Below are 24,414 nucleotides of genomic sequence, written 5' to 3' on the forward strand. Positions count from 1 at the left end.
GCAGACCACCAATGCGATCCATGGGGCAGAGTATGCGTTAGCATTACTGTTCCCCCCAGGCGGAGCAGCGGCTGCTGCTGAAGGGTTCACACCGGGCGAGCGGGTGGCATGATACAGTCCGCCAACCACCACGTGACACCACAGCTCCTCTCTCCTGTTCGCGGTCGCCCTCTCAGCACCCGCCACCTCTCACGAGCGGGAGTGCACGCCTCACGCTTCCCGCTTCGCGCGGCTGGCGCCCGGTATGACTTTGCAACAACACTGCGGCGCGCGCGGCAGAACCCCTTCGCGCATTGCCGCCATTGTCGGCGCAGGCAAACACTCGCTGCCGATGTCGCGCCCTTACCCATCCAGGTAACTCGGAAGTAATTCCTACGTAGCCTTCTCCTTTCGTGGATTCCCTCGTTGATATGTCGCAACTGGCTGTCCCCATGTGCATTTGTCACATGCGCCACAAATGACGTCGTGGTGTACACATGTTGTCGTTGCCGCTTTGTGGCCCTGAGCACAGACGATACCGCGGTTAGCGAGCCATTACGCCGCTTCCGCGGAGTGGGAAAAAGAAGACGCTGCCGCCCCCCCCCCCCCCCCTAGCATATCATCTTTAATCGGGCTGATGGCTAGCACCCTTTTGCATGATAAAGTTAATCCTTTAGTGGCCTTGTTATGAAGCCGTCAAAGAAAAAACAAATCATTACCTCCAAATTATGCTAACCGATGTACCAACGTCCGCAGGCCGATATCAAAATTTGTTATCGCCGCTAAAAATTCATAAATTGCTTTGTCGCGAATATGCCTCCTATTGGACTTCGTCCATTCTTCACAGCTAGTGCAAACTGCAAGCAAGACCGACTCGAATACCTCGAACCACCTAATGAACTGCTGCTTGGGCCGGAATGATGGCGTCCAGCACCCAGTGCATTTCGCGTAGTTGGCATGTACAAGCTAGAAAGCAGCCTACGCATGGTGTTCACAAGCGTCTTCAATGGGGCAAAAAACGTTAGAAATCACTGCGGCAACCCGCATTGGAAGGATGCGAACGCATTTATGCCTCGTTAACACACGTCGCCTCTCTTTGCTTCACTTTAGACTGTTTACATCTGTTTTCGCCTCTTTTTCGCTCTTCTGACTGCTTGCCTCTTTGGTTACTTCTTCCAATTTTCACGTCTACCGCTATTTTCATGCCCTCTCATTACAGGCACGTCCGGGACTATTTTGACGTTTAAATGACCTTTTGACCTATAATTATTTAACTTATTAATCCAGGTCAATCAAATCTCGTTTACAACGACATTCGATCGCCCTCTGTCACGTGATTGCCTTTTTGTCTAGCAATTTTGAGGTCTAGTTTCGTTTTCACGTCCTCGCACTATATAGACGTCCGATACTGTTTTGACATCTATGTGGTGTGTTTGGCTCTAATTAATTATCTAGTTACTCCACATCGACCAAACTGTGACTTTCATCAGCCTCACATCATTCTCTATCACGTGCAATTGTTATTTTTTTGCTTAGCTCTCACACGAACGGGGAAATCGCTGCCGACACGTTTTGCGGACACGAAATCGTTGACATAGCCAACTAATGATTTGCCGCCGCGGTGGCTCAGTGGCTATGGTGCTCGGCTGCTGTCCCGAAAGACGCGGGTTCGATCCCGGCCGCGGCGGTTGAATTTCTTTGGAGGAGAAATTCGAGGCCCGTGTACTGTGCGATGTCAGTGCACGTTAAAGAACCCCAGGTGGTCGAAATTTCCGGAGCCCTCCACTACGGCGTCTCTCATAGCCTTAGTCGCTTTGGGACGTTAAACCCCATAAACCAAGCCAAACCAAACCAACTAATGATTTCCCATTATTAACTTGCTCGATTCGACGTGCACCGGTTCCTGGTCCGGTGCCCGACCATCAGTAGGGTCAGGACAGTGGGTGCGCGGAGCCTCCTCCGTCGCAGGAGGCCGCCGCGGTGGCTCATTTGCTACGCTGCTCGACTGCTGACCCGAAAGACGCGGGTTCGATCCTGGCCGCGGCTGTCGAATTTCCATGGAGGCGAAATTCTAGACGCCCGTGTGCTGTGCGATGTCACAACACGTTAAACAACCCCAAGTGGTCGAAATTTCCGCAGCCCTTTACTGCGGCGTCATTTCGCTTTGGAACGTTACTCCCATGAATCGAACCAAACCGCCATTGAGAGATTGCAGTGCACTGCTTCATCAGCATCGAGCTTTCACCAGAAATTGTCACTTCAGCGCAAGCTTACTGACTGCGCTTACTGACTTCATTTTCCTGTTACTCCCTTTTCTCCTTCGTCTTTGTATCCCTCCCCTCCCCTCCCCTCCCTCTCCCTCCAGGACAGGGTAGCTAACTGGTTTCTTCCAGTTAAACTCCCTGCCTTTTCTTCTCCTCCTCCTCTCTCTGACACCTTAAAAGCCTTCTGGATCTGAGAGCAGCTATTCTGAACTGTTCTTTTTTTTATTTCAAGGGCTGGATCGAAAATTTTTCGGCCTGCACTGGCATCGTAGCAGCGGTAAGTATGTTCACATTTCCTTAGAACATTTTAAACGCGCATTATTAATGCCATATGGAAAATGACGCTTGAAAATAAAGAACTTATAAAAAGCACGGGAGAGAAAATAAGAGGCGTGTGCGAACAACTATTTTTGTTTTGTTTTTTTCGCTTTTGGTATCGTTTTTCTTCTGTTTATTTTTTGGCTTGCAATAAATTAAGCAGCTACGCACTTCGTAGGCTGTAGTAACCTTTTATTTCACGATGCGGCTCTTGAGTATAGCACAGCTTCGGGTGGCTACTTGCGAAATGCACCGTTATTCATGACAGCAAAGCTTGTTTATGCTGTGATTCGTTTTTCAGATAGGCTCTGGATGGCTACCATCAATGGTGGCGAAAAAGGAGTGCACAGCAGACTTGATTCCTGTGGACATAGTCGCCAACATGCTCATATGCGTCGCCTGGCACACCGCCACTACCAGGTTTGCGCCCTGCTTAACTGCTGGACGATTTGCTGTCACCGCGGCTCGGTGGGTTTTACCGCTAGATATGCTTCTGAGCCAGAGCACGCAAGGACGAAAAGAGGCGAAATGCTGAGGCGCCCGTGGGCTGCGCGCTGTCTTCGCACACTGAAGAACCATTGATACTGTAATCACAAAGTCAACAACGGAGGGAGAACCTCATGGCGTTTGCCAACGCTTCGACAAGAGGACTTGTCGAAACACTGGTAAGCACCCTGAGATTTTCCCCTCCTTTGTTCACTTTCTGATTATCAAGTACCATCTGACCAATATCTCTCTATCATGGACTCTTTGATATATAGTATATGCGGGTTATGCGGGTACTCCACTACGGAGTCTCCCATCCATATAGAATATGCTGTCATAACCTGATGTGCGTTGGCTTCTCCAGGGAAGCCAAACAACATTATGTTAAACGCGAAATTTGTGCCATTTGTACAAGGTAACCCTTTGTAGGTTGTAGAGCGGAAATCGTACCCGACGTAAAGCAAGAACATGTTCTCTCCTCGCTTGTGACGCTTTTGTTTCGCTGCTTATCGTGGGTCTACAAGCCATACGCGTTTTCCTGGGATGTTTCGCAGCACATATCTTGACTATCGGTCGTGAATAGGTCGACTACTCGTTCTCTTGAGTGTGGGATGGCAACAGTGTACTGTGAATCTTCGTCATCCTTTCATTTGCACCTATCGCAAATCAACATCTGGACAGCGCTGTCTCAGACAGACCTTTCTGAAGTAAAACTCGACACTGGTCTTGTGGGCCCAACACACTTTTCGGAGTCAAATGTCATGAACGCGACTAACCAAAGGAGCCAACCCATCTCACCGTCAGTGCTCCGTTTCTCAATTTCTCTGCAATACTGTCCCTCAGCCGCTCTGTCTGCGGAACCTGGGGAGAGTGCAGGTGATCGACGAGCAATCTGCGAGATGTTCTTTTCGCGCAGGCCCGAGCACGTGAGAGTGTACCACTGCACGAGTGGCGCCTTCCAGCGACAAACGTGGGCCGACGTGATCAGTGCGATGCAGAGTGCCGTCCTTCGATTTCCTTTGCCATACGTGACCCGCTTCCCCAAGGTGACGGTGACCAGCAGCCGGCTCTGGCACAGGGCCAACCTCTGGTGCCTGAATTTCCTACCCGCGCTAGTTGCAGATCTGGCCGTGCAGATGATGGGACAGAAGCCAAGGTCAGTGGAACACCAGTGTGCGCGCATGGCAAGCATGAACTCACTGCTCGGTTGGGTGCTGGTGACTGCACTAGAAACATGGCGGCAAGAAAAATGGGTTAATTTGAAATTCGTTACAGCCACAAATAATGACCTACGGAGAGCATGCAGTGACTATGAACGTGAACTGCTAATAGTAATGTGGCCTAAATGGAATGAAGCGCTGGCTTGAGGAATGCGGCTTTGGGTTTCTGATGCGCGACTTGCATCAAGACGTTGCGGACCACGGCGCCAAATTTCGTCTCGCTGGCTGCGAAGATATCGCAGCAGAATTCTTGTTTTGGAGCCTCATTGTGGAAGTCGTATGGCGGACTAGTTGAAAACAGCACCACTTTATTAATAGGAAGTCAGAAAAACAATGGATACCCCACCAGGCAGCCTGCCCGCGTTGTAGAAGCTTTACGAGGCTGATACCAGCCTTCCGTTCGTTTCTTCCCGTGTCATTAAGTGCTAATGTTGGCGTGGTTTCACGTATGGTGAGCGTGCTGTTGACAGCAAGAAAGCGTTCGGTTGATAGTAGTACTTGTGTGTCGCGTGGTTCGGCATGATACTTCATGCAAGTATCTTCGAGACAGATACCCGATCATAAAAAAATTTCATTTCCGATATCAACGCAAGGCACAGAAACAAAATTAATTTTCGATAGAGATACTCGACACAGTATCGTCGATACTTGCACGATATCGTCGATCTCTCCTTGGTTACTGGAATCTTGAGTGTATTGGTATATAGCACTGTTTTAGAACGGGTTTAAACGGAATTGAAGTTTCAATGTTTAAAGGATTAAACGAATCTGGCCGCACAGTTTTTGTTTAAGCTTCAGTTTCAATTTCTTTAAACTCTGCTGTCGGCGCAGCTGTTTTCTTTACAGCTTTACCTTCGGATCGAAACCATGATGACATTGAAACGACCAATTCCGTTGACAATACAGCGAAATGTTCATTTTAACTTAATCATCCTTTTACAAACTGTTCTGCTGGCAGTTGACCAGATACGAACAAACGTGAAGCATTTTCTGATTGTTTTCATTTGTTACTGCTATATTTACCAGGTAACTTTTGCCTTATGCTAAAAGGTGCCAGCTCCATGTGCTTGAGAAAGCCGAACACTGTGTTTTCACTGTGTTTATCAGACGTTTCAAGTTGGACATTTGATTTTAAAAGCTAGAAGAAAAACGACAGAAAATAAAATGGCTGAAAAGTTCTATTGGACAAAAAATATCTTGCTAATGTATGTTATTTAGATGTTACATTTACTTAATTAAATTAAGTAATAGCATTTGGTCAAATCGCCGGTCCAAAAGAGCCCCTTGACGCGGCCGTGCTACAAGCGAAGCAAATGAAAAAATATTGAAATGAATTCAAGCGCACAGGAACACGCACACAAGAGGAGGAACACACAGGACAGGCGCTAACTTCATCTGATTTATTTGCAGGTAAGAGAGCGAAAATATATACATAAAACGAGACATGCGCAGTAAAGAAACAGATCGTCATATCACAATGCGTGCTCAAGGTACCTGTATTCTGCCTGCAAAAGATTAACTGACGTGTCACTCACACAGTCACGCCCCCTCTTCCTGATGTGAAAGGCTTCTAATAATTCACGTGCCGTCTTATCACCACCTCTGCCAAGGATCTTTATCTCCTTCAGCCGCGGCTCGCACGCTCTGCAGTTCGCACAATGGTCTGCCAAATGTGTCCATGGGCGTCCGGAAGGGGGGGCAAGGGGGGGCGGTTGCCCCCCCTTGGAATTATGGATATTATTTATGCCCTAGTAGAAAACAACTAGAAACCTACCGCCTCCCCCATCCCCAGACATCGGGTGCACCCCCCTGGAAAAAGTTCTGCGGACGCCCTTGAATGTGTCCCTCCACCCCTTAATGCCCGCAAATGTTCCCCCGCCCGGACATTGACACACCGCCCAGTCTGGCCTATGTAAGCCCTACCGCAGGTCAACGGTATCTCGTAAACGGCACCGGAACAGCAGTCGACATACTTCTTTGAGTGCTTCTTCCTGCAGCCACTCTTCTTTTCCGCACACGAAATGCGTGAACAAAGTTGGGCAAGTTTCTTCGGAGCGGAGAACACCACAGGAACGCCGTGTCGGCTTGCCACTTTCTTCACATGATGAGCAACCTTGTGGATATACGGAACCACTACTGGTTTGAACGGGTTCCTCTCCAGTACCTTCGCTTTGGCGAACATGACCTGCTTGGTTTTCCGAAGTAGGGCCTCGGCCACGGAAACAATGACCGCGCAGGGGAACCCAGCCATAAGTAGCCGGTGTACTTGCTTATTAAAGCTACACTGCATAGCATGCGGGCACGACTTCGAGAGAGCAGACCCCAGGCATAGGCCGGCAATAGACCTCTTGACAGTTTTCGAGTGAGCAGAATCAAAAGGTAAAAGCTCTTTCTGTGCCCTCGGAGCGTACTCCCAACATACATGATCAACTCCTATAGTAAAATTGACATCTAAAAACTGCAACGAACCTTGTAAAGGAAGTTCGTGCGTAAATCGCAAGCCGACACGGCGTTCCTGTGGTGTTCTCCGCACCGAAGAAACTTGCCCAACTTTGTTCACGCATTTCGTGTGCGGAAAAGAAGAGTGGCTGCAGGAAGAAGCACTCAAAGAAGTATGTCGACTGCTGTTCCGGTGCCGTTTACGAGATACCGTTGACCTGCGGTAGGGCTTACATAGGCCAGACTGGGCAGTGTGTCAATGACCGGGCGGGGGAACATTTGCGGGCATTAAGGGGTGGTGGGACACATTTGGCAGACCATTGTGCGAACTGCAGAGCGTGCGAGCCGCGGCTGAAGGAGATAAAGATTCTTGGCAGAGGTGGTGATAAGACGGCACGTGAATTATTAGAAGCCTTTCACATCAGGAAGAGGGGGCGTGACTGTGTGAGTGACACGTCAGTTAATCTTTTGCAGGCAGAATACAGATACCTTGAGCACGCATTGTGATATGACGATCTGTTTCTTTACTGCGCATGTCTCGTTTTATGTATATATTTTCGCTCTCTTACCTGCAAATAAATCAGATGAAGTTAGCGCCTGTCCTGTGTGTTCCTCCTCTTGTGTGCGTGTTGTTGTGCGCTTGAATTCATTTCAATATAAGCTATGCACCATCTAGCCCAAACAGAAGTTTTGTCAAATGAAAAAAGCCTCTGTATACAGGAGCAGCCGATCGCGTTAGCATGCCATATTTTGCGAAGGTGCCTTTTATCCGCGGATTAGAGTGAAGCATTGCTACATCGAATCGAGAATCCTGGAGTGATACTCAAGATACTGAAGTTTCCTTAGTGGCTCTCGAGAATCGTTCGGCCTATGAATTTCGCGCAGCCGGCGCTGATGACACCATTGACCAGAGTGTGTAAGAGTGCGTGGTCTTTATCGTGCTGAAAATGTCAATAACGGATGTTTTGCAAACACCTGAGCATGAAGCGAATGTCTTAGCTATCTGCTGACAACCACCGCAACTGAAAATAGGTTTGTTGTTTCTTCCACAATAGTGAGCCTGTCTGCTTGTCCTTTCTCTCAGCGAGTGTGCAGAAGCGGTTGCATATGCGTCGTTTATCTGTCAAATAACCAATGTAGAGAGACAGAGGACTGCCGGGGCCACCTCCACTGGCATCGTCTGTTGCAAGTTCTACTTCAGTACTTTTTTCAGTGAATTACCGCCTGAGCAGCGGCACCGGCCCAAATCTGACTCACAGCAACCCCAAAATATACGGCACACTTTTTTGGGTACGGAGTATCGTTAAGAAACGTGACACACAGGAAATGTATTTTTGATACGGGTATCCGGATACTTTCATTTTTCCCGTGTGGTACCTGACACTGATACACAAAACGTATCGAAAGGTAGCGTGAAGATACAATCATCTTCCATACTGCCCATGCCTGGTGTTTCTGTCTCCCAACTTCTGTTTTGGCGCCATTTAGTGCGATCTGGGACCCTAGGTATGTGCTCCTGCCGGAATCTCAGACGTTGGGATGTTGGGGTGCTGGATGACAACTAGCTCACCTAGACGTGCAACTATTGCAAGAAATTTCCTTGCCTGGCACTTTATATTAAACTAAAATATATATTGTGGCACATATTTGCGTCCGTCGTGTGATATGCAAGCACTGAGGTGTGGGACCATCTGCAAAGACTTCGGAGTTCACAGCAGGACACTGGTGCTGCCTTGCTAACGCCATGTTACCAACATTAAACGGCAGCATAACGTGGAGTGGTGCTGTTATCTGCCTCCTTTCATTCCCTTAATGCTGTGGTGGCTCTCACACCTGAGTTTAATCCACTCTCCTCGGGTGCCTGCTTCTCGAGCGCGAACTTCGCACACCCACTTTTGAGGGCGCCCTTCGAAACTGCTGAATTTACGCTGCAAACAGTGCGCCACACTCGACAAAAAAAATATCCCTCGTCTTTAAGAACGCACTATGGGTGCATGACGGTGCAGGTAAAAAACAGGTTATTCGAGTTAGTCGGGCGAACTCGGAAGAATAGGTGGATGAAAAATACTTGGAGGCTTATCAAGGTTAAGCCCAGTGGATGCGAAGCATGTCCTTAGCGTTTGGAGGCATCTTGACCGCATACACGCCCGGCGCAAAGACGCTGGCGTGGTTGCGGGCACAGAGACTGACGCGACGGCGGGCGCGCGCCGCCTCATCCCTGGCGTGACGTCACATATCACGTGATGCAGCGATGGTGGCGCCGCCGCCGCGTCGCGCGCGACGGCGCGAACCGAAGCGTGGAGGCCTCCGCCGGGCGACGTCCGACGGCGCGATATGAGGCCTATTGGGATCGGGGTAGCGTGGTCGGGCCGGAGAAGGGACGAGGAAGGTGGGAGACGGGGTTACGAAGGTAAAACAAAGAAAACTTTATACAGGCTATTTACATGATTTACAGAAGAGCAACTGAGAGGGACTCTCAGTGGATGAGGACTGCTTCGCTAGCGGGAGTGCACACTGGAGTCCTCAAAACAACACCTCGTTAAATAGCGCACAGATTCCCCAGATCCCTGTCTGGGGAAATAGTTCGAAGAATGACGTCCAATCAGATGGACAGTTGCGGCCACTGTTGATACCGCCCACGGCAGGGGCGGCGCTGGGCCGTGGTGCTCTGCCGCAGCTCGGTTGATGGGAGAGGGTAGAGGCTCAGTAATTAAACACTGCTGTCTTTCACTAAGCGCACCACCACTCTGTTCGTTGACCCGAGGGTCGACTCGGCCACGGAACGCCGCCATCGTCGCCGCATCTTCGGCCTTCGGCGATCTTTGACCTTCGCCGCTGCGACCATGGTCCCACGGTCCTGGAAGGTCGCTGCCTAATCCACTTAGGCAGCAGGGGAACCACGAGCTGCCCAAATCCACAAGGCAGGGGGGGGGGGGGGGGGGGGGGGCATCCCAAACCCAACAGCACCCCCGCCACCAGACAATGCGTCCGGAAGATGAGCCGCTCCTACGCAGCTCGGATGACAGGACGTGCAAGAGGGGGCTCTCGTTCCACTCTTCTCCGGGCCTCTCTTCATCGGCTGTCGATGTCCAGCTCTCAGAATTTCCTGGAAGGCGAGCCAAACGGAACCACAAACGCCACGCCGCACACAACAAAAGCAAGTGTCGTCTGTAGCCCACTCGCCCCTCCAGACCAAAACCAAAGCAAAACTGCTTATGCCTAGCCATCCCTCTAAGTAAAATCTGAAATGAAACAAAATTTTCCTGAACGAACACGAAGTGCGTAGCCGATGCACGGTTCAGGTGTTGGACCTCTTTAAAGTGTTGTCATAATGCATGACACTTCAAGAAACAGAGGGAAAATTAGAATGGGTTTAGAATCGGTCGGACAAATTGAAACGATTCTCGATGTCACCCGGACAGGGAGGAATCAACCGAGAGGGAAGACAGAGGCTTTAATTTTGCCCCAAGCTACTTGCTATTCTTAAGTGCGACAATTTCCCATGTCGTCTTCCTTTCGTTCTGCATGGCGGCAGACACGACATAAATGTGCGAAACTTGCACAACAAACTTGCAGAAGTGGCATACTGCACAACTTCATACGGCTACACAAAGTAGTACCTCTAAGAGCTCACACGAGCTACGCTACAATGTCCAAGAGCGGCTTCGCTCGCGCCTCTGCGTCAGCGGACACTAGCGTGTAACAAATACTGCAGATAACCCTACTGCAAAGCTAAATTCGGCTGAAAGGGTAGCCTCTCTGGGAGCTCATGCCATCTGCCTAAGCTACAATGGCCAAGAATGGCCTCGTTCGTGCTTCTATGTCAGCGGACACTAGCACACAACAAATACTGTGGGTAAACTTTACGTGCGAGACCCACAACACAAACCTAAAAAGGTTGAATCTCGAAGCAATCTCGTAGCGCCTACGCGAGGGACTACGCCACATTCGCCTATGAGTTACTTCGATAGACACCCTAACTTCGGTGTACATCCGCGCCTCAGCGGGCGCTCTCACAAATTCGCAGCGTAGCTAAACCTATATACAAATGCCTGCTGCACGGCCATTCGCATCAAATCTCAACGAAGTGATGCCGTCAAATAACAAAACATAGATAATAGCGCGGGTGAGATTACAGCTCACAAAGGAAATCGTTCGCGCTACAGTGAACTGCGCTATACAAAGGTTACGTAAAACAAGAGTATTCAAGGTAACATTACAACAATGAAAGCTAACGAAAAGTACAAAAGTCACTCAGGCAAAGCTAAAAGTTGGTTTGCTTTCATTTTTCTTTTTACAGTTCATTAATTGAATACAAGGAAAAGCAAACAGTAAACACAAAATGTGCTTAGTGAAATGCGCCTGGAAAGAGTCTTGTGATTCATTCAAAGAATCCAGCGCTTCCTGTTCTTCAGACGCGCCCTGCGCGGTCGCGGTCGGACGGCCGGGCTACCAGTTAAGGTTTCCAAAAATTTGCGGGGCTGATTAGTTTCGCCTGTGCTAGAGCGGCGCTTCCCCTTCTCTTGGTTCCCCGCATGCTGTGTCCCCCTCCGACTCGCGGGTCCTCTGTGGCGTTCTTTTGTGCGGCGACCGTGCACCCTTCTCTCTAGCACGCCGCCCGCGTCACATGCCTTATCCCTATTGCTGTCTCTCGATGGAGCAGGTCGTTTACGCCCTGCATGCGCACGCGTAGTCTGCTGGGCTATATTGCAAAGCTTGCGAACCCTTGAGCGCCGCGGTGGCAATTTCGACAAATTACGCCGGGTCCTCAAATGCAGAAGCCTGACCCGCGCTTTTTGCGTTCTTGCACAGGTGTTCGGACCAGCTGTCTTCACGCGTGGCCGTCTTCCGGAAACCTCGCCGGTTGAATTTCGCTGCCCGTCAAAAGTTCGCGCGTGGTCAACAGGTGCTAAGCCGCCGGCCCTCGCCTTAGTCGAGCCATCAATTTTCAAAGGCTCATCGTTTTTGCCATTTTTGTCGCGCAGCAAAGCCGCTGGTTCTTTGCTCAGAGTGCCAGGCGACGGCTCACCTGCAGAATCACTCGCTCCCGTGACCTCTGCTGTTTCCTCTGAGCGCAACAGCTCTCTGTCCTGAATTAGGCGTTTTGGGGCGGCGTCATCAACATTCCAGACTCCAGCGACAATCTGACTGGAATCGCTCTTCATATCTAACGCTGCGCTCTTACTTGGCGCTTCAACGTTGATATCTGGTAACTCTCCGTGGCGCTCTTTCCCGGAAAGCTGTCTTTCAGTGCGGCGGCATACAAGCTCAGTACCGTATTTCTTCCGCCGAACCTCCGCCTCATTTGCCATAGCGGCCACTGTCTCAGGGCTAGAACCAGCCATGTCACTGCTCTCTTGAGCGACTCTTTCGTGCGCAGCGGACCAACCGGGGTTCGTTGGCTGGTCGCTGACGCACTGATGGGAGCGCTGCCCGCTGCCATCACTTTGACCTTTGGAGTCGACTTCTACCTTTATGCCGAAGAAGCGAAATAGGGCCCTTTTCGCTACTGCATAGCTGTCGACCTCCTCGTCGGACAGGCGCGCTAATACGCCGCCGACGTCACCAGGGAGAATGGCCACCAACATCATCGACCATTCACCCAGGTCAAGCTCCTCCTCGCTACAAATTCGCTCGAAGTTTTCGAGGAAAGATCTAAAGCTCTCGCCTCTGCGGTAACTCCTCAGACGATCTCGAGCCCTTTTCCATTTTAGAAACTGCATCTTACGCATGAGCTCCTGCTGCTCTCGTTCCCGCAGTTCCTCAAGCTCAGCGCGTCTCCTACGACACTGCTCCTGCCATTCTCTCTCTTGCTCCTCTCGGAGCCTTCGTCTTTCCTGCTGCTGAAGCAGTTCTCTCTCTTCTTTCTCCTCGCGGAGTTTTCGCTTATCCTGCGCCTCTCGCTTCTCTCTCTCCTGGAGAAGCCTTCGCGTTTCTTGCTCCGCTTTTCGTTCAAAAATTGTCTCCCACGTCTCGTCTGCCTCCTCGACTGTCACCTCCTCCGCCCGTATCACATCCAAAATCGCCTCTCTCGTTTTAGTGGGGTCTACTGATATGCCCAGTTCTTCCAAAATTTCAAGGAGGTCCTCTACCTGGAACTTCTCCATCGCGGAACGCACCTCGTGCCGCTGATCCCCGCTAAAACACAAAAGCCTCAGCTTGAAGCGAATAAAACACAAAACTGCCAAATTTTCATTCCCCAGAAATCCAAAATCCCACTACTAACATCTGCCTGTGCTAGTGCGGTCTGGCGAAACGAATGGCAAACATCGGGCACTCACCCTGCCGAGATACAGCTGACGCCGTCAGTCCCGTAGCTGCCGGGGTCCGTTGGAGCCGGTGACTTGACGCGTCCATCTCTCGGTCTTCAGAAGCGTAGCTGATGCCGTCAATCACGAAGCTGCCGGGGTCCGTTGGAGCCGGTGACTTGACTTGGGCATCTCATCGAGCGATCGAGTTGTTGGGTGCAGATTCTATCTCACCGCTGGCAACCAGTTATTGGGATCGGGGTAGCGTGGTCGGGCCGGAGAAGGGACGAGGAAGGTGGGAGACGGGGTTACGAAGGTAAAACAAAGAAAACTTTATACAGGCTATTTACATGATTTACAGAAGAGCAACTGAGAGGGACTCTCAGTGGATGAGGACTGCTTCGCTAGCGGGAGTGCACACTGGAGTCCTCAAAACAACACCTCGTTAAATAGCGCACAGATTCCCCAGATCCCTGTCTGGGGAAATAGTTCGAAGAATGACGTCCAATCAGATGGACAGTTGCGGCCACTGTTGATACCGCCCACGGCAGGGGCGGCGCTGGGCCGTGGTGCTCTGCCGCAGCTCGGTTGATGGGAGAGGGTAGAGGCTCAGTAATTAAACACTGCTGTCTTTCACTAAGCGCACCACCACTCTGTTCGTTGACCCGAGGGTCGACTCGGCCACGGAACGCCGCCATCGTCGCCGCATCTTCGGCCTTCGGCGATCTTTGACCTTCGCCGCTGCGACCATGGTCCCACGGTCCTGGAAGGTCGCTGCCTAATCCACTTAGGCAGCAGGGGAACCACGAGCTGCCCAAATCCACAAGGCAGGGGGGGGGGGGCATCCCAAACCCAACAGGCCCCATCTGCAGCCGGTGTGACGTCATCACGTGACGTCCTGTCACGTGACCTACTTGAAGGTCACTTGAAGGTCAATGGTGGCCACCGCCGGGCGTCGCGCGAACGCCCGAAACCTACGTTAATATGGTTCGCATAAAATAGGAAAACTGGCACACGAATATAAAGGAGCCAGCTTCTATAGAATACAGTTCCTTCTGTCGATCATCGCCGGGAATGCTTCATCAGACGCAACAGAGACGAGATATGAAGCGAGAAGACAATCACAGATGCTTTCGACTGTCGCGTCTCGCTCTGTCGCGCTTAGGTCTGATTCATCACGCAACGCCAACTAGCCAAGCAGCATACTTGCGTAAGTCAACTTACTTTTTCTAACGTCGTCACCACCTTACAGGTTCGTGCAACGCTGCCAGAAGGTTCGCAGAACAATGGATGTCGCACAGTACTTCACAACTCACGGCTGGCTGTTCAGATCAGACAATGTCGTGGGGCTCGTGGGAGACCTTTCAGCTGCTGACAGGAAGGCAAGTACAAAGCGGGCTCCTTGATCGCAAGGGCAAGTGAAATAAGTGAAAATAAGCGTGATGGGGTAATTTCAGAAAGAAGCTGTCACTATCGGACCTAAGTGTGGTGTCTCCTCTAGCATTTCTTGGGTTTTCAACTTTTTTTGTGATGTCACGGATGTACTGATTACACTGACGGTTATCCCGGATTATGTCCGTTACACGAACTGTTTCTGTAAAACAAAAATACATCTTCATGTCCGGGGCTCACCTGCAAAACGGAAATCGCTCTGGTTGTTTTCAACGGGAACTCATTGCCTCCACAATTCGTGCTCTCTGTGCATTGTTAATAACGACTAAAAGCTGCTACAAAATGACAAAAACGTCTTCAACCCTGGGCTTTGCGGGCAGGCCATTTCAAAGCAGATTTAAATATCAAATGTTCTTTCTGGCCCCCCTGAATACCAGCAAGCCCTTGTTAGATGGAAATACTGAAAGGTAAATCATCATCACCGTCATCAGCCACACTACACCTACTCTAGGACAAAGCCCTCTAGCAGATCCCTTCGATTAGCCACGGCCACCAATAAAGCTATCTTCTACCGTCACAAATATATGTAACCTTACATTGATATTCACGTCAGCAAACGCATTGAAGAAGACTGGAGTCTCTTCGTAAAATTAAATTAGTCATTCTTATTTTACAGGTGTTTAGTCTTGACATACAAAACATCGAATGGATGCCGTACTGGGAGCAGTACGTTCTGGGAATTCGGAAGTACTTGTTCAAGGTCGAGGACGTCAAACTTTTTGACGCACGGAGACAACTGAAACGGTAAGGACGCCCGCAAGAAGTGCTCTATGAGGTGCAGCTTACGCGCAAAAACCTCTGACACCTGTTGTAATGGAAGGAAGAAAATGCTTTCAAGTGGGCCACAAATACGCGCACATTTGCGGCAAGCGTACTTCAGTCAGTCATAAAACATGCAGGAGGCGGTCTTGCCAAAAAATCCGCTGACATAATAAAACCGCAAGGCAGGGAACGAGTATGCTGCATCAGCAATGCCCAACTTTCTGCACTCATGATAGTGAGCATCTAGTTCGCAGAACAAATGGCCAAAGGTTAATAATCAACTTAAAACAGACGGTGTAGTTGTCTAAGGGCCCCTCACGCAGAGGCAGCGGCGGTTTTCATAACACATTCGCTGCGGTGTGTTCATACTAACCACTCACCATTTAAACTTTGATCGCTCGAGGACTGTAAGTTATTGAGGCGAAAGCCTTTAATGCCTCATACTGTCGTTAGACGCGTCGGCAGCCGTGTCGACAGACGCGTCGGCAGGAGTGTCGATAGTGCGTCGGCAGCCGTGTCGACAGATGCGTCGGCAGCCGTGTCGACAGACGCGTCGGCAGGAGTGTCGACAGAGGCGTCGGCAGCCGTGTCGACAGACGCGTCGGCAGAATCGTCCGCCTTTCGGCGTCACTGCTTAAAAGGCTCAAGGTTCCAGCATGAATAAAGGCGCATCTAGTGAATGCATGGCCTTCACAAATAAAATAAAAGGAGTAAAGTCAAGAAAAGGAAAATAAAAAATTAGAAATAAGAAAATAAACAAAAATAAAAACAAAATAAAAATAAGGTGAAAATAAAATAGAAAACAATAAAATTAAGAAAAGGAGCAAAAAAATAAAAACCAAAATATCAAAAACAAAAAAGTAAATAAGAACAAACAGTGGCCAGGAAACGCTTTCGCCTTGCAGCACTTTACAGAGCCAAAGTGCCCCCTGAATTTTTCACATGTAATGCCGGTGAGTTCGCCGAGCACATAAGTTGTACAAACGTTTGTTCTGTGTCATCCCTGAAAAGATGTGGTGGTACGGGCATATGACACTTACCAGGTATTTTTCAGCATTTCTGAAAGCACATTCGCCTTGTCACTGCGCAAAACCACGCGCACGCCTCCTTTTGGCAGCGAAATAAGCGAACGCCGGAATGGCTCCGACTGAAGGCCGTTTCACATGCATGCGATTCTCGCCTGCGGCGCTGCGAATTCTGTCGGTCTTCGACTGGGGAGGGCCGTTGGTCTAGCCGCAGACGGCCTGCGACCAAGTTCCGTCCGGTTGGAATTCAGTCGCAGCATCGGTGTGTTCGCTCTGTGACTGACCAATGGGCAGCGCCGAGACGGCGCATGACGTGGAGTCACGTGGGAGCTCTTGCCGCGGAGTAAGCAAAACTGTTCATTCTAATCAAAACATACGAAATATTGCCTTGCATCTAAAAACACGCTGGTCATAACATCATCAACACATTCCGTGCAGCGTTTCTGTCGCGTTTAATCGTAGGTTGCCTACGCGAACATCGAGCAACCTTGCGTGCCCTCCGACCGAATTCGCTGGGTACGTGTTGCATGTGAACGCACTGTGCGAAAATCGCACTGCGGCATCACCGACTAGGCCGATTATTTTCGTTATAGTCGCAGCATGTGAAACGGCCCTGAGAGTTCGCGCTACCTTCGGCCGAACGAAGACACAAAATCCGACACCAAGGCCATTTGAGACCGTTTCTGCCGCATTAATTTTGAGCCTCTTCTCTGCGCCGTTTGCCGTCCGTAGCAATACTGCTGCTTGCCTCGAGTACATTTGTTTATTATTGCGTTAGAATTAGAACGCGCATGAGTGCTGAAAGTGTCCGCCGTTGGCGGCGTGTGAATCCTCTTGGTAGAGGCTACAAAGGGGGGAGAGGTAAGGAGAGAGCAGGGAGGGAGACTGCAGAGAGAACGTGGAGAGAGGGCGAATCGGTGGGAAGTGAGGGGTGGCGAGAACGACACCGCGGTCGCGAATCAGAGTCAAGGAGTGAGGAAAGTGGCGAGGCGTGCTACAGTGCAATTGGTGGAGCAGATCGGGCGAGTAGAAAGAAAGTACGGTGTGTCACGCTGTTATAGATGGCCAGTCACCACCGCCATGGGGCGCACTAATAGACACCTTGAGCATACCGTGTACCGTTACCGGTACCGGAGTACCGGGATCCTGCGCGCAGCCAATGCGCATGCGCAAATCATCTTTAGGGCACCAGATGGCGCCACATACCCGGCAGCTGTGCTCGCGCCCGCAGCATCGGAACCAATCAGCGCTTACCCACCGCCGGTGGGCAGGCTCCCGGTACTCCGGTAACGGTAGCGGTAACACGGTACACGGTATGCTAAAGGTGTCTATTGTTAGAGCGAATTCTAGTCGGGCTGAAAGACGAGCGGCAAAAGCGGGCCCATCTAGAAGAATAGATGGAGGCTTTCAAATCGCGGCCGGCAGGTAACCCCGGTTCGGGGAAGCGTCAGGCTGAATATGAGGACGACGTGGTACACCTAAATACCATTGCCCCTCAGGCAGAAGGTAGCAGTAACGTGGAGGTTCCTCGACTTTACAGTGCAGCAGCGCAGCAGGTTATGAGTGGGGATGACGGAAAGGTAGCAACGGGCAGAGCGACTCGCGATAGCCGCATCGGCGCCAGGAGGGCCAGCTGGCGTGATCCGGGGGGCAAAGTCGCAGCCAGGAAGTGAACGGTTAGAGCGCAGAAGTGAGCTGGTCGAGGGTGTCTCGAAAGTAGCGAGGGTTGAGGAGGGCGTTTTAACGAAAGTGAAGGCGGACAGGGGGATGCAGGTGGAGCCCAAGTCAGGGAAATGCATGGTCGATACAATGGCCAGAGCTCAGGGGGTGGTAGGGTACAACATGGACAATGAAATTAACCTTTTCATTATCCATGCTGGTTTCAACGATGTGCTGAAGGGGAGGAGCCAGAACCTCCAGAGACAGCAATGACAGTGCGTAGGCTTAGAGAGGCCTTTGAGAGGGAGCATGTAACCGTATGCACTAGCTGTCCCGGATGTCAAGGAGCAGTCTAGGGGGATGAAAAGTAGGGTCGTTGAGGCTAACCATGTCGGTAGGGTAATGAGCCGACGACTTCGTTACGGCGTAATGGACGCTAAGAGGGACGTGTATGAGGCCGGCTCCCACCCTTTTGCCCAAAATAGCATTCACTACAGTGGTGCCACTGGAGGGAGGGTAGGGGTAGGATAGGTCGTCAGGGAACAGTTTTTTTAGGGGGACCCAGAGCCTTGAGGGCACCAGTGTTGACAAGGAGAAACCGAGGGAAGATCCAAGATAAAAGATGCATAGGAGCCATAAGAGAATAATTAGACATAAGCGCCAGTGTCTAATTAATTCAGACATACAGCACATTAACATGCAAGGTGGCAGGAATAGACTGAAATGGGAGGAACTAGAACAGCTAAAGCAAGAGGAATTTGTGGTATATGGGTTTGTCGAAACACATCTTAGGGACATGGATTAACCACTCTGTAATCCTGACAACACATGGTAATATTGCAATACAACTGAGGGCAGGAGAGAGGGAATGGAATGTGGACTTTCAGTGATAAAAAATGAATTCTCTAAGGGTCAAACAGGAATGCAAGGAACATTTGTGGTTAAAAGCAAAAATGGCAGGCAAGCAAACACTCCTTGGCTTTGAATACCTGTAGAAAAGAGGTAATGTCAAAGAACAAAATAGAAAAATGGTATAATGTATCAAAAGCGACACTGAAGAGCTCGAAGAAGAAGGCCAGGTAATAAGACTTGACGACATAAATGCACACAAAGAAGACCTGGATGGGTGCACAGATTCCACAGCAAGCCTGCTGCTGGATATGTGTGACAGGCATCATTGAATTGTATGCAACAGTACCGAGAAGTGTGAAGGACTTATAACATGGGAGGCAGGGGGTCTGTACAAGGCACTAGATTATGCACTTACGACACGTAGGATGTAAAATAGGTTAGGGAGCATCGATGAACATGGCTCCAGAAGTCTAAGTAGTGACCACAAACGTTTAAAGCTGAATTTCAGAAGAGATACCAATGTAGTGCCGAGGACTACAAAATGGGTTCGGGAAACAAAGGAGGCTAGAGGACAATCTATTTTCATTGAAGCAGTGTATAGAGATTGCAGAAAAGGAACAGGCTCCTATGGCTAGCATTCCTGGATATCAAGGCAACCTACGACAGCGTTATTCAAGAGCATTTATAGGACATACGGGGCACATTGAATATGGAAGATGGAGTAAGCAATCTCTTAAGTGTGATGTATGAAAGTAACAAAGCGTTCGTAAAATTGAAAAAAAAAAATGTGTCAGATCCTATAGAGATGCAGTGGGGGCTTAGGCAAGAATGTTATCTGTCACCTTTGTGGCTCATGTTGTACCTGCAAGGGTTGGAGACCAAGCTAAACAGGAGCGCACCAGGCTTTAATTTATCTTTCTTGAAGCTAGGAGAATGGATTGAACAGTCATTACCGGGACTAATGTAAGCGGATGATATAGTGCTAATGGCGGACGACAAGGAACATATTGCAGAAGTCCGTCCGTCCATCTATTCATCTATCCATCCATAGTATACTCTGTCGCATAAATCGGATTGCTCGTCGGTGGCTTTTTTTTTCTTTTCTTTTCTATTTCAGTGACATGCCTGGACATCGGAGATGCTCTTTATAACCGAACACAGGGCATGACATGTTTTATTTATTTATTTATTCCATACTGCAGACCTTGTTCAGGTCCTAGCAGGATGGTAAAAAGAATAATACAATAAACAATGCATCCGTCAACGGATATCCGAAACAATGAATCATTCCAGCCTGCTATAGTTCGACGAAAAAATGAAAACCTGAATACATCTGCCCGTGCAAAATAAGCGGTTAGTGAATTCGGATGATGGTGTCGAGTAAGCCTGGAGGTTGAAAGAGACAGATAGGATGAAGGGCTTATTGCTAAATCTCCATTGCAAAGCATGAAAACGATCCGCAATCGAAGATTTTTCCTTCGCTGCCAAGCAATTCAATGCCATTATAACTCATTATTTGTGAAGGAGAGTCATAGCGAGAAAATTTTCCGTACATATATCGCACAGCTTTCCTTTCTACCCTTTGAAGACATTTTATATTTTGTTTTGTAATCGGGTTCCAAACAACGCATGTATATTAAAGTTTAGGTCTAATTAGTCAACAATAAGCAAGCAATTTTACGTCAGGTGGACAGTTTTCAAGTTCATGTCGCAAAAAATATAATTTACGCAAGGCCGATGAACAAATATTGTTAATGTTAAATTTCGTGATAAACTTATCGATTGTGACACCCATATACTTATATTTGGCTTCTTTCTGCGAAGGCGACGAAATTAACATGTAAGTAAAGATGGTGGAGCTCTTCGACGACAGAAGGGAAGCAAGACCATCTTTTCAGTGTTAAGCCGCATTCCCCAGATTTTGCACCAATCAAATATGTCAGCAAGAGAAGCATACAAATCGATTCGATCGTTTGTTGAAGTGATTTCACGGAAAAGGACACAATTGCCCGCAAACTACCTGATTTGCACAGTATAATTAATTGCAGTAATAATGTCATTTATGTAAAGTAAAAAAAAAAAACGATGGTCCTAGTGCGCTTCCTTGAGGGACTCCTGAGTTGACCGGAAGACAGCCAGATTGTTGCTCATTAATTGCTATGGACTGGCGGCGGTTTGCTAGATAGTTTGTTATCCATGCGATCAGAATTTCTGGAAGCTCAAGAAGTGTAAGTTTGTTTTGCAGTGACACTTGTACATGCCTTTGCGTTTAGGGTGGCGTATGTTTTGGATAGAAACGTTGCCAGTGTCGGAAAAGCCTAGTTATCGGGTAACTGTCTTAAGCGGGTGATAACGGCCTTGTGAGAAAGCGGTGCTACGCCAGTTAGTTGACGCTTGGCGAGGAAGTAGAAGCTCCCGGTCATCATCAGGATGGGCTTTAGTTAACGGAGTAGTGCCTCAAAACGCACAACTACTGATATTAACTCTATTTACCTCTGCAAAAATAGTTACAGAGGAGTTGCAGAGAAAGCTGCCATGGATAGCTTAACTAGGGCGCAGCCCTTATATGCCAAACAGCCGCGACAGGCAATCAAAAGGGAAATGTTAGACGCATAACGGCTTCATTTTCCTAGTGAATAGGTAAAAAATAGCACAATTACTAGTAAACCAAGAATAATAAGACCGAATAAAATCTCTTTGGTAGTTTTGGACACGCAGCGCATATTTCATGCTCGTGAAAGCAGAATTTCACACGTTCAAGGCCTGGAATGAACTACAGGCTAGTGCACGCGCGATGGTGGCAGCGCACACCTGGCCAAATTATCAGCTGGCGTGCATGACGGCCGCTTTTTCCGCGCTCCTGCGCTTTTCCACGAAGCAAACTTGCGGAAAGCTCAATATTACGCACGGGTTTAGTGAGTCTGTGCTTAGATTTGATATTTTCGCAAGTTTGCTCCGTCATAAGCAGCAGGAGCACGGAAAACGCGGCCACAAGCATGGCGAAGTGGCACCTGGCACCGCGGTTCTAATCCATGCACGCGAAAGTTAGAAGTGAGGGTATACAGAGAATGCGAGGAACGAAAGAACGCCGTGAGGCGGCACAGACGTGTATTTTTGCCGATTCTAGTTTTCAATCTTTTGCCACGCACTCGCAAGTTGCGCAAAGATTTTGGTGGCTACTGAGAAACTTCCTTTTCTAGTTTGAGAAATGGCGAGTAATGAGTACTTTCGGCGTTTTAAAAGAGAAAAAATAGTTAAAGAAAAACAAAGCAACAACTAAATATACTGTGAAGCGTTAGGGCGGCAAGCGAATCATTAGGGCATGCTGGGCTTCAAATAAGCACGAAATAACAAGCAACCGCGCATTTCATCTATCTCTTTCAGGCTCTATGCAGTGAACAAGTCCATGCAGTTCATCCTGCTCGTTCTGGCTTCAAGGCTGCTGATGACGGAGACAGTATGGGAGCTTGGATACTTCATGCAGACGGGGATCTCAAGACTGTACGGAACTCTGCTCGAGCTGTCGCCTCTGTGAACACCATCCTGGATAGAAGAGGCGTCGGACGTTGTCATATAACTGTAGAAAGTGAGAGAGAGCGTCATGTTTCAAAACGTGCATCTCGGCGATAAATACAACTTTGATAATCAGCGTTGTGATATGTAGCTACATCACGCTGTAGAACGGTGGTGTAGTTCTTGGTCATCTGCTTTCCTTACTTTTTCTGCACGGTGATTCGTAGTGTACATAAACTCGTGTACTGCGCTGCTCTCACTGTGTCAGCCTATGTCAAGTGCAATGGGGCCGTGTACCTCTGCAAGTCGTTTGTGTGGGTTTTAGTCTGCGCAGATAGTGTATTTTCAACATTATTCGAAACGCATCCAACACATCCTCAAATTTTCGGATATTTTTCGAATAATTGGCGCGAAGTTCGAGTAAGGCGCACCTTTGGAAAGGGAGGAAGTTGGGCAAACACAACCTGTACGATACGAATGTACACACCTTATGTGCCAAATAGTTTCAAATGCATTTTGTACCAAAAAATAAGTAGAAGTCGACAGAGAGAGAGAACAACTTTTATTTAGAAAGCCTGCAGAGTCGGTTAGGCTCCCTCCAATCAGGGAGGACAAGCTTTTACCGCGACGCGGCCACTACGTCAATCTCGTGCGTTGTGCTCCTTGAGGTCATGCTTGAGGTCTTCCTCGCTACTTCCGCGGGTTCGAGAGGGCCGCCGCCCCCTTCCTGGGGGTGCCGCCCCCCTCTCCTCGGTTTCGCTCGGTCGCTGCCTCTCGAGAGCTGCCGAGACCTGCTGGACGGCCTTGAGTTGTGTCTTATGGTCACAGCTCCTCGTTGCAGCCTCTAGCTGCGGCGGGATCGTCGTCTTCTCGCTGGCTTCGCGCGGATTTACGCTACAGTCCCAAAGGATGTGAGCCGCGGTGGCTCTCTCCTTCGCGCACAGTCTGCATATGTCACTCGCGTACACACTCGGACACACGTGCTTAGCTAGCACCGGGGTGAGCAGGGACCCCGTCTGTAACTGTCTATATAACACTGCCTCCTTCCGGGTAAGCCCCGGGTGAGGTGGCGGCATAGTCTGTCTGTTCAGTCTGTACCATTTCACTATTTCGTTGAAGGTGGTCATCTTGTCCTTGGCACTGCGTCGCGACCAGGACTCCGAGTCGGCCGTACTTTCAGCCGCGCGGTTGGTTAGTCCTCGCGCGGCCGAGTTGGCCGTCTCGTTGTGGTTCACGTTTCCGCGTACCGACACGTCACTGCCCATGTGGGCCGGAAACCACTTGATCACCACAGGACTGTTGCGTCCGATGTCTTCGGCCTTGCGCAGTATGCGCGCGGCCTCACTACATACCCTACCCTTGGCATTGGCAATTTTTCTTTTCTCTTCACTGCAAGCGCAAGAATAACTTTGTGTCAATTTGTTATATCCTTGCAGTGTCTCGTTTTGTTACGTTCCATCCCGTGTAGGTATTAAAGCTCGATGGTTTGGAATGAACAAAGACGCGTCTAGTGAATACGGTGTCTTCGTTCACTCCCATCTTCCTCCCTTCACGTTACCGCGAGGTATAGGTGTCCACCGAGATATGAGAGACAGATACATTTCCTTTCCTCAAAAACCTATTTACCGACGAGCGAGGCGTAGAACCGAACGGGCGATGGCGTTCTGCGGACTCCCTGGCAGCGTTTCACTCTTAGAGGCGAAGCCTACCATCTAAACGCATCAGTGACACAAGCAGCAACACTTTAATGGCTCTCGTGCCGGACCAAATCCTGTATGCCATGCCTGTGTGTGGGGCCCCAGACACACTAAAGCTCCTGAATTGCGGCTTTTCATTTGTGGTCGGTTTTCCTTGTATTAAGAAGGGAATAAAGATTCGCTTTAATGATTTATTTATTTATTTATTTATTTATTTATTTATTTATTTATTTATTTATTTATTTATTTATTTATTTATTTATTTATTTATTTATTTATTCATTTATTTATTTATATGCAGCGATGGCACAGAGACAGAGAACCGTGCCTCGCGTGCGAGAGGTCTGGAGTTCGAATCTTAGTGCGGTGCAATTCTCCGCCGGTTTAAAAAAAAACAAACTCCTGGTGTCGATAGAATTCCATACCTAAGCCTCAGGTGCGGCCTGATTTCGGTGAATAAAACCGATAACGCACTGCCTCACTAGAATCGAATTTGACCA

General features: G+C 49.2%; 1 protein-coding gene, 1 long non-coding RNA gene and 1 pseudogene across 2 annotated transcripts in view; all 3 read left to right on the top strand.

The window, feature by feature from the left end:
• LOC149369449 (putative fatty acyl-CoA reductase CG5065) overlaps positions 1-14,360 on the top strand; it is a 39,907-nt gene extending 25,547 nt beyond the window's left edge. Inside the window, exons 7-10 of the mRNA XM_089575631.1 lie at positions 2,476-2,520; positions 2,863-2,981; positions 3,964-4,203; positions 14,207-14,360. Coding sequence (XP_089431757.1) covers positions 2,476-2,520; positions 2,863-2,981; positions 3,964-4,203; positions 14,207-14,360 — 558 coding nt within the window. The remainder of the gene's footprint in view (positions 1-2,475; positions 2,521-2,862; positions 2,982-3,963; positions 4,204-14,206) is intronic.
• Positions 14,361-15,027: 667 nt separating this feature from the next.
• LOC149369450 (uncharacterized) lies at positions 15,028-22,239 on the top strand. The gene is made up of 2 exons (XR_016289326.1): positions 15,028-15,150; positions 22,089-22,239. It is a non-coding gene; the product is annotated as an uncharacterized LOC149369450 (long non-coding RNA).
• On the top strand, positions 15,177-18,499 carry LOC149369451 (uncharacterized; annotated as a pseudogene).
• Positions 22,240-24,414: the final 2,175 nt, after the last annotated feature.

Source organism: Amblyomma mixtum, chromosome 1 (assembly GCF_055824585.1).
Source record: "Amblyomma mixtum isolate Tamu chromosome 1, ASM5582458v1, whole genome shotgun sequence".
NCBI lineage: Eukaryota > Metazoa > Arthropoda > Arachnida > Ixodida > Ixodidae > Amblyomma > Amblyomma mixtum.